Genomic DNA, 10567 nt, shown 5'->3' with positions numbered 1-10567 from the left:
GTGACGTCAGGCAGAAGCAGGAAGGTAAACTGACACCAGGGAAGTGCTGCAGTTTAAGGTGGCGTTTGCCGTTTTTATTTATATACAAAAAATCAGTCATAAACACAAAACTAACTTTCAATGGGAGTGTATTTTCTGTGTAAAACACTAAAAACAAAACCAAAAAAAACACATCATTGTGATGCTGCTTTCCGCTTGCCCAATCTGCAACAATCACTAATTTGTGCAACAATTTCCTGTGACATCTGACATGCTGTTATTAGTCTGTGGCGTTGCTGCTTATGCAAATTACTGGGTTTGTGATCTCAACCATTTCCAGCGGCTGCGTTGTGTCTTGTGGTTCTGTGGTATGTGAAGGGGACATTGTTATGCTGTTGGGTTTGATTATTGTTTTGCTGTTTTGTGAAATGTGAAGTTCTGATCTCTTATAATTAGGAGCTGCTGGAGCATTGTTTAGTTCCTTAAAACTAAAGCATAAGGGAAGTGGGTATATGCTGGTGAAAGCATGATTAAACGTAATGAGTTTGTATCCAATAGCGATGAATGTACAGTGCTATGTCATGTTATTAGGAGATGGCAAGGAGTGCACAGTATTAAGGAGCATAGGGGACTCATTTACTCGCACACTGAAGAAGGACGTAAAGGTTCTTTTGGGCTGGGTTGCCCTGACGGGGTCAGGCAGGAAGATAAATCAAGCCTATTGGGTACAGTAATCTACCTCTTTTATTCTGGTGGGATTGGGAAGATGCAGGGTCAGAAGAGAAATCAAGCCTGTTGGGTACAGTAATCTACCTCTTTTATTCTGGTGGGACTGGGACGATGCAGTGAATGAGAGGGTGTGTGTGGGAGGGCACTGACTTGAGCAGAGGGTCACATCCAGTTAGTGAAGGACAGAAGTGGGTGTGGTGCAAGCCCGGACGGGGGGGGGATTTGTTTTCTTTTTCAGTTAATTTTGTTAGGAACGAATTACAAAGATGTATGCACTGTAAAAGGATTGTGTCACCAAAGCTGAATAGATGCAGTAAACCATGCTTTATAAACTCACAAAGAATATTACACATATTGGGGAGTCTCTTGCAGATCTCATGCAGTCTGAGTGAGAGGACTGCAAAGTGAAGCTTGAGTGGATCTGGCTGCTCAAACTGTGTGTAAAACATGTCTTATAATAAGACAAACCCTGCACACAACTTTTTAACTGATTACAAATCCTGAAAAATGAAGATTGTACTCAGGAACTACTATGAAAAAGAGTTGTGTTTTTGACTTTCGACATGGGTGTAGTATGTTCTGTGCACAGGATGACATCTGCACACAGGTTACACGCTGCACTGGGATTCTTACTAATCTGCAACGATGGTTGGTGGATTTTTTGTACTGTAGAGCATGCTTCTGAAATGGTCTTGATTACTTTGTGATTTGGATTTGAATGTCATCTTTGTGTGTGCGGTGGTTAAAAACCCAAGACACGCATATCCTGGGTGAGTCTAACGCTGCTTCACTCTCACTTCTCTCAACATGTGCTGTGTTACCTAGGCTGCAGTGTTTGAGTGGAGAGCTCTATTATATGTAAACTTATGGAAAATTACCTATATGGTAACAGTATCCTGGGAGACAGTCAGCATGATTTTGGGAAGGGCAGCAGTGTGGAGTAGTGGTTAGGGCTCTGGACTCTTGACCGGAGGGTTGTGGGTTCAATCCCCAGTGGGGGACACTGCTGCTGTACCCTTGAGCAAGGTACTTTACCTAGATTGCTCCAGTAAACACCCAACTGTATAAATGGGTAATTGTATGTAATGTGAAATCATGTATAATGTGATATCTTGTAACAATTGTAAGTCGCCCTGGATAAGGGCGTCTGCTAAGAAATAAATAATAATAATAATAGGAAAGGGAGATAGTGTCTGACTAACCTGCTTGATTTTTTTGAGGATGCAACATTGACAATGGATAATTGCAAAGCATATGACATGGTTTATTTAGATTTCCAGAAAGCTTTTGACAAAGTCCTGCATAAAAGATTAATTCTCAAACTGAACGCAGTAGGGATTCAAGGAAATGTATGCACATGGATTAGAGAGTGGTTAACATGTAGGAAACAGAAAGTACTGATTAGAGGAGAAAACTCAAAATGGAGCCAGGTAACCAGTGGTGTACCACAAGGATCAGCTATTTCTAATCTACATTAATGATTTGGATTCTGGTATAGTAAGCAAACTTGTTAAATTTGAAGACGACACAAAAAAAGGAGGTGTGGCAAACACTGTTGCAGCAGCAAAGGTCTTTCAAAATGATCTAGACAGCATTCAGAACTGGGCAGACACATGGCAAATGACATTTAATAGAGAAAAGTGTAAAGTATTGCATGCAGGCAATAAAAATGTGCATTATAAATATCATATGGGAGATACTGAAATTGAAGAAGGAATCTATGAAAAAGACCTAGGAGTTTATGTTGACTTGGAAATGTCTTCATCTAGACAATGTGGGGAAGCTATAAAAAAAGGCCAACAAGATGCTCGAATATATTGTGAAAAGTGTTGAATTTAAATCAAGGGAAGTAATGTTAAAACTTTACAATGCATTAGTAAGACCTCACCTAGAATATTGTGTTCAGTTCTGGTCACCTTGTTACAAAAAGGATATTGCTGCTCTAGAAAGAGTGCAAAGAAGAGCGACCAGAATTATCCCGGGTTTAAAAGGCATGTCGTATGCAGACAGGCTAAAAGAATTGAATCTATTCAGTCTTGAATAAAGAAGACTACGGGGTGATCTGATTCAAACATTCAAAATTCTGAAAGGTATTGACAATGTCGACCCAGGGGACTTTTTTGACCTGAAAAAAGAAACAAGGACCAGGGATCACAAATGGAGATTAGATAAAGGGGTATTCAGAACTTTTTTACACAGAGAATTGTGAGGGTCTGGAACCAACTCCCTAGTAATATTGTTGAAGCTGACATGCTGGGATCCTTCAAGAAACTGCTTGATGAGATTCTGGGATCAATAAGCTACTAACAACCAAACGAGCAAGATGGGCTGAATGGCCTCCTCTCATTTTTGTAAAATTTCTTATGTTGTTAAGTTCTTATGTACTAAATAAATAAAAACAGGAACCAGGACCAATGTGACAGCCTCCATTGTAGGGTAGGGCTGTGAAATGGGAAATGAAATGTCTTACACCTTCAGGTTTATAGTTCAATTCATTTTGAATTGAATATATATTTTTTCCATAACATTAGTGCTAAAGGGTCAGGCCACAGCCAGTGTTAGCGCTAGGATTTACTGGGCCATGGTACAGACCCCCACCCCCCACCCCCAAAAAAAAAAAGGAAAAAAGAAAAAACGCAGCACAACCTAAATTAATTTCACAAAGCATCTAAATATTGTGACTGATATTTAATTTTGTGTAGTAACTAGTTCTATTCATACAACATGCTACCTCACTGAACACAGCTTCCTTTCTGATGTGACAGCGATATGCAGTCATACCACGAGATGCATGTTTTATTCAAATATATCTTTATTAATTAAATATGTATTAGCAACTGACCTTGATTATTATTCTTTTTTTTAAAGAACGTAAAGGTGACAGTATCACACAACCAAAGAACATAAAGTTGGCAGTATCACAGAACCAGCGGGCTTGCTGCACAACACAGGCACTGCCTCCTTCTCTGTTTAACGTTAGCAACATCTAGCTTTACAGCGAGTTGCTGAAAATAATTGAATGGTAGCATATATTAAATTACGTACCTATGAAAAGCTGAAATTGTGATGTTCATCGTGGCGACGTCAGTTTGTCGAGCTCTTTTGTTGTTTTAGCAACAGCAATTGATAATTAAAGGCACAGCAGTCTGTCACAAGTCTGCACCGCTGGCACAGAGCCGCTGGTGGCCTTTCAGCACTGAGTGTTAACAGGCAATGTGTGTCCGGCATCCAGTGTACTACAAAACCGGACAGCAAGCTTAAAAAATGGACAGTTGGCAACCCTTTGTGGACAAGACAGTAATCAATCAAGTAACAGTATAGCCAAACATTTTAATAAATACACTATGTAACAAGATTAATCAATTTGATTAATAACTCCATTTAGTTAATATTGAAACCAATTAATAGCTTCAAACTAGTCACAAAACGTATTAATCATAGGCGTGAATTTGATTTTTGAATTAATATTCTAGCATAATGGCTGATTTGGGGATGCTGTTTGTGCATTGTGGAGATTGTTTTATATAACTGGTAAAAACTTAGAAAGTGTTTGACAAGCTAAGTGAAATGGTTAGAAGCCCATTGCGTAGAGTTACTCAGAAGACAAACAGATGTAAAATGATACCGTCCACATTCATTCCATCCTCATTAAAGCAATCTCCTAGGGATATAATCACTTTTTTGTGTTAAAATCATGCAGGATATAAAACGAATAGGATATAGTGGGGCTAGGAGCCAGGGTATGTTAGCTATATGTGAGTAAAGATGTGTTACAGGAGACTGCCTTTTGATAAGCTGTATCAGTAACTGTTGCAAAAATAACAACAGATTATTACGCTTTTTCCGCAGGATTCTATTGCCCCAGAGAAACTGCTTTCTTTTGTTTCAAGAGGCAGAAATGTAAGCTCACGTACCAGAAGACTGCATGACCTAATTGTAGTCCTGGGAGCATTGCTTTCTCTGGCCGGGATTTATATCAATCTGCTTAGAACCCTATTGAGGGGTCTGATCGCAGTTTTGAAGATCTCACAGTCAGCAGCAATAGTTACCTCTGTTTGAAAAGAATTTCAGTTACACACTCAAGGGAGCTGATTTAAACTTCTGACCCAAGAGCAGGGTTTTACACAATACAGTATGACATCTTCAGCTCAGATATGCAAAGCGCTATTACGCATATCTAGCATTCTTTCTGAGCTAGTTGTAATTTTTTCCATTGACAGACATGAAATACCATATAAAGGTAAGCAAAAACCATGAAGCGCAGTTGAAAAAGGATTATGTCCAATTATGACAAGTAGTTCAGTATAGTTATCTCCAGAGAGCGTGACATAGCAGACGCACTCTTGGGGGGTCCAGCTGTCCTGTAGGTTTGTGTGATTGAGCAGAAGATCCGTGTGAGACACTTGCCTTGATGGTGGCAAGTTTAACATAAAGACACAAAAAAAATCTTCATGGAAATAGTGTGGTTTAGGGTTGAGCTTAATTGTGGTCTCCACTTCCAGTTCTTCATATGAACCCCCCACAGTATCGAGGCTCGGAGGTCCAGTGGTTAGAGAAAGGGGCTTGTTACCAGGAAGTTCAACCTGGCTCAGCCACTGACTCGCTGTGTGTGACCTTGTGCTCCGTCCTTCGGATAAGATGTTAACCCGAGGTCCTCTTGTAAGTGACTCTGCAGCAGCAGTTGTTGATGATGCACAGTTCACCCCCTAGTCTCTGTAAGTCACTTTGGATAAAAGCATCTACTTAATAATAATAATAATAATAATAATAATAATAATAATAATAATAATAATAATAATAATAGTAAGGTCTTTACTTAATACTTGATTTGAATATGAATGGTATAGTAACCAATCCTTCAAAAATGTTCTTGCTGTTTAATTTCCAGATTTGGTTTAAAAACAAATGGTGCAATCTGTGTATCCGTCTATCCCTACACAAAAGATTAACTTTCTGTTGTGTTAAACAAAGTATTTATTTTATTTTAGAACTAAGCAGTCTACAGGAAAGAGACGTGTTTTTTGTTCAAAACCTTGTTGGTTACACACTCCAAGACTTCACCCTGCAATGTTAGAAGTGAAACTAAAGATATCTTGGTGTGTCCGTTTCCAAATGAAAACATTTGCTTGTCTGTGACATCACTTCCTTCCACAAAGCTGGCCACAGTTGGCTTCATGTTTAACAGGACCAGCCAATGAACCAAGTCTTCAAAGCAGATAAAAAAGAAATATAGAAGGATAGTGGTTTCATCATCATCATCATCATCATCATAATAATAATAATAATAATCAGGTATCGTTTTTCATTTTAAAGCATTGTTGTTTCTTTCAGTCTGCTTTTCCCCTCTCTGGTGCCCACGATGGCAGCTGATTCCTACGACCCTGTGAGTAGATGTGATGTTCTTTATCTTATCATCCTTAACGTCACAGTTCTGCAGTGTTCTTAGAATGCTGTAGCTGGTCTATGCAGGGTCAGCAGACGTCAAGCCAGCAAATCATAATTAGCTGGAAATGAGTGTGGCTTGTTTATTTAAAACATTCAATCTGCAATGTCTCCTTTAAAACAGGCATTTTATTTAAAACTGCAGAGCTCTGTTTTGAAGTTACAAACTGTGGTGTGAAACAGGATGTTCCAGTAAAACCCCCAAATCAGTTGTGTGTGTCAGTGGCTGACAACAGATCTAACTATAACAGGCTGTGTGCACGAGCTTGCTGCTACAGTGTGCCTGGATTGGCTGTGAGCTCTGATGTCAGGGTTTTCCTGGCTGCACATCATCCATCCGTCATCCCACAGCCTGCGTCTTCTCTTTCTCGCAGGTCTCCTTGCGTAACAAGTCGAAGAAGAGAAGTCGAGGTAAGATACAGTGAGCACGCTTTCAACGTGCTCAAGGAGACGCCGTTTGAAGCCGTTGTTTGGTATGAGGTTTTAGGGTTGAACTGTGAACAGCTTAAATAGAATGCAGGTCTGAGTTGCAATGCATGACTGTACTTGTGTTCTGAAGTCATCTGGAACACCAGGGTGAGTTTGTAAGGATTTTGCTCATTAGAAATGTTTCTGTGTGGGTCGTTGTGTGGGGCCAAGGGCTTGTTACAGTTTACCATTCATAGTGAACCCGTGCAGATCTCTCGTGAGAGGACAGCATGGTGTCAATGTAAATCTGCTTGGATATTAGAAGAAGCATTTGTTAAAATGTTCCCTGCAATACTGTACAAGTGCATCACCCCGCTGCCTCAAACAGGCTGATCTGCCTTTACTGAGAGGCAAGCACTGCACCATAAATAACAGTTAAGAATACAAACAAGCCTATGTTCATTTGATAGTATGGAATGGGTCAGACATAGGAAAACTGTGTGTGCAAATTAGTTTTTACCTAAAAAAAAAAGAAACCATTTTTCCTAACAATTTGTTTCTTTTTATGATAAGAGCTTGTTCTTAGAATACAAATTAGGCAAGCCCTACCCTGGTCCTCTTCCCTAGCATATGTTGTTATTATTATTGTTCCTCATATATCCCCTTTTGTTTTACTACGTCTGCCATGTACGTGATTGTTCTTCCTCTCAGTGCTGTGCCTGTGAAGAAAGTACAGTTGTGTGTTAAACGTTTGCACAGTGGTAGGTTTCTGACTCTGTTGTATCCACTGTATGTTGATTGTTGTGCTTGTGTGGCTGCAGGGGATGGTGTAACAATGAGCAGGCGGAGGATATCGTGTAAGGAACTGGGACAAGTGGACTGCCAGGGGTGGCTCTATAGGAAGAGAGAAACCAAGGGCTTCATAGGAATCAAATGGAAAAAGTACTGGTTTGTGCTAAAGAGAACCTCTCTGTACTGGTACAGCAGCCACACGGTGAGTAAAGTGCTGATTAAAAACAGACAGGGTTTTTACATTTTGTCTTAATGTATGTGAATAGGATCTGGTGCTGTTAAAACTAGCTAACAGACTGTGGCAATGCGCCCCGCCCCTGTGTGCATTTGTGTGTTATGTGTTGTATGGTGCGTGTGTTAATGTTGGTGTATAGATTGGTACACGGGATATAAACGGGTCTGTGTTTCATAACACACAAATGCACACAGGGGCGGGGCGCATTGCCACACAGACTGGTAATAAACATGTCATTGTGACGTTCTCCATACGCAGCAGAACTCAGCATATTCCACCTACCTTCTTCCTGCAGCGATTTTATTTAAGAACTACGGGTTTGTTTCTTTAAAAGAACATGGTGTTTATTCCTTGGGTTGTTAGCGTCACAACTTTAGTAACAGGGTGTTCCTTTTAATTTGTTTTTTAAATAATTAAAGAAACAACTTAAAAATATCAAATATTATTATTTTATTATTATTTATTTATTTAGCAGACGCCTTTATCCAAGGCGATTTACAGAGACTAGGGTGTGTGAACTATGCATCAGCTGCAGAGTCAGTGGCTGAGGTGGGATTTCCTCCTGGTTACAAGCCTGTTTCTTTAACCACTGGACCACACAGCCTCCTAATACAATGTGCTAGTTGGTTATGTATGGTTTGGTAACTGTATTGCTTATGTTATTCTTTCCTGACAATATATACAGCTCTGATGGATGCATCACACATTCGATGGAACATCTAAATCTATAACCATAGCAGGCAACAATGTAGGAAATAATGGAAACTCCCCTGTCTAATTATTTGAATCTACAAATGTATAATCTTAGCATCGAGAAAGCAAACACTGTGATGTGAAACAGTAACTAAACGTTCATTATTATGCACATTTCTATTAAATGGTTTTGCAGACCTTTTGATAAAGATATGAACAGTGCAAAGTGCATTGTTGCTGTCAGCTCATTAGCTTATTTTGCTATTGCTTGACATTATGTTTCCTGTTAAGAAGTAGTCCGTTTTTTTGTATAATTGTCGTTGCTTTCATGAAAGCCCTTCTTGGGTTCTATTTACTCTCACATTACTCACAGACTATTAATAAAGCAGGTGCTTCTTCACTATGCAGTTCACACATCATTGCAAAGTGCACTTTAGTCTTGTAGCCACACATGCTCATTCTTCAGTAAGGTAAATGCTGTCTAAGTGAATGTTTGTAAAAATCTGTATATTTTTATTACAGGCAGAGAAAGCAGAAGGGTTCATAAACTTGACTGATTTTACTGTGGATCAGGCAACAGAATGCAGAAAAAAGCAGTAAGAATTGTTTTTTGTTATACTGTGGCTATGGCCAAAAGTTTTGCATCACCTAATATTTAGGATTGAGACATCATTAAAAATATATACAGTATATATATGAACATAATGTATAACTTTTATTTAACCTCATGTAATCAAAGAAACTACAAAATGGCATCACAAAAGTCAACTGGAAGCCATAATAGTAGTACAGTATTTCATGTTAGATTTCTAAATGTCAGATTTGTCAATTTCTTCATTAAGTATATGGAAAACTACAAAGCGATGTGTAATTCAATATGTTAAAGTAACATTATTCAGCAGGTTTCATTCGACTTCATGAAGCAAAATTAGTTCATTCTACAGGGTGATGCAAAATTTTTGGCTATAGCTGTATACACGTTTTTTGGCCACGTCCTCTTCATCTTGTCATAGCGAGAGCCCAAACTTTCGCCCCAGGGTCTTCAAGGTTTGCGTTGTCATAGGAAAGCTCTTCCTTATCTTGTTATGCGGTCCTTAGAGGAATAAGCTCTGGTGATAGCAGCTGACCTGTAACAGGTAATGGATGTCTTTACTGAGAGGTCAAGGGTCACATGAATAGTGAAGAGCGAGTGATTATCTCAGCTTAGCGAGTTCTCCTTCAAGGACAGGATGGAAGCTTGTTTGTGGGGCATTATGGGAAGGTTTGTGCTAGCAGTCTGCTATCAATGGGTATGACACTGGATGTGATAAATAACAGAGCACCACACCACTGGGCACTCCTACTAAAGCTATGTAAATCTGTCCCACAATGTTTTGACTAATGCCTTTTAATGCAGTTTATTACAAAACAGGTTAAAGAAAACCTGAAGAGAAAAGCTGAGGTTTAAAACAAGCTATGGACAATGAAGGGACCCTGTTGCCTCAGCAGACTGACTTGTGTAGACTCCAATACCCAGCATATACCAGCTGCTCTACATGGAGCTGAAAGAGGAGGCCCAGCTAGCTAGTGTACTGCCTACAACACTGATCACTGAATTCCAACGAATCTGCTTGGCAGAATCAGAATAGGTATCTGTAGAATAATCTCACTCTGAAAAAGTTCCCCTGAAATGTTACCTGTGATCCAGTTTCCGAGTGGACTGGACTAAACACCAGAACTGAGCATCAATAGAGCTGCTCCATTGTGGGATGGGAATGACTTCATTGCTGAAATCAAATGGGGTTCAAGAAATCCAGCTCTCTATTGAAATTCTTCAATTTAGTTCTTTGGTTTAGTGTTGTGGAAGATACTGAGTCAGCCAGGATTGTGTTAAGTAATTTACCTTGAATATGAGTTGTAGCACTCAGGTCTCCAGAGGCAGGCTAAAATACTACAATTGCTTCATATAGAATTGTAAAATGATCTGGCATCAGGATTGCACTGCATTTTGGAGACCAATTGTACTCGGGATGTATTATTTAGTACCTGAGTTACAGCTTTTAAAACAGGCCAGATATTATACATATCATGTGTTGACACAGAGATTCAGAGCAAACTGACAACGTCCGTGTGCTGTGCTTGGAACTGTGTGAGAAGCTTTATACAAATTCGCTGGTCCTTTTGTAACAGGAAATGCCAGGGTAACAAACCGCTGAACAAACACATTGCCGTGTCAGTTCCTGGTTTTGTTTTTTTAAACAGAAAAACCAGACTTTCATTTAAAAGTAATTCACTCAAGGCATGTCCCTA

At 39.4% G+C, this 10567-nt stretch overlaps 1 protein-coding gene across 2 annotated transcripts in view; it reads left to right on the top strand.

The window, feature by feature from the left end:
• Positions 1-265: 265 nt before the first annotated feature.
• ipcef1 (interaction protein for cytohesin exchange factors 1) overlaps positions 266-10567 on the top strand; it is a 29364-nt gene continuing 19062 nt past the window's right edge. The window contains exons 1-5 of one of the 2 annotated variants that reach the window (XM_034004475.3): positions 266-347; positions 6040-6091; positions 6525-6561; positions 7380-7552; positions 8801-8874. In XM_034004475.3, coding sequence (XP_033860366.3) covers positions 6068-6091; positions 6525-6561; positions 7380-7552; positions 8801-8874 — 308 coding nt within the window. In that variant the 5' untranslated portion in view covers positions 266-347; positions 6040-6067. Of the gene's footprint in view, positions 348-586; positions 705-6039; positions 6092-6524; positions 6562-7379; positions 7553-8800; positions 8875-10567 lie in introns of those variants that run through there. The other variant, XM_034004474.3, reaches the window with a different exon arrangement.

The sequence above is a fragment of the Acipenser ruthenus genome, chromosome 5 (genome assembly GCF_902713425.1).
Source record: "Acipenser ruthenus chromosome 5, fAciRut3.2 maternal haplotype, whole genome shotgun sequence".
NCBI lineage: Eukaryota > Metazoa > Chordata > Actinopteri > Acipenseriformes > Acipenseridae > Acipenser > Acipenser ruthenus.
The sequence above is the reverse complement of the archived record's forward strand: the minus strand, read 5'-3'. Positions and strand labels throughout refer to the sequence as shown.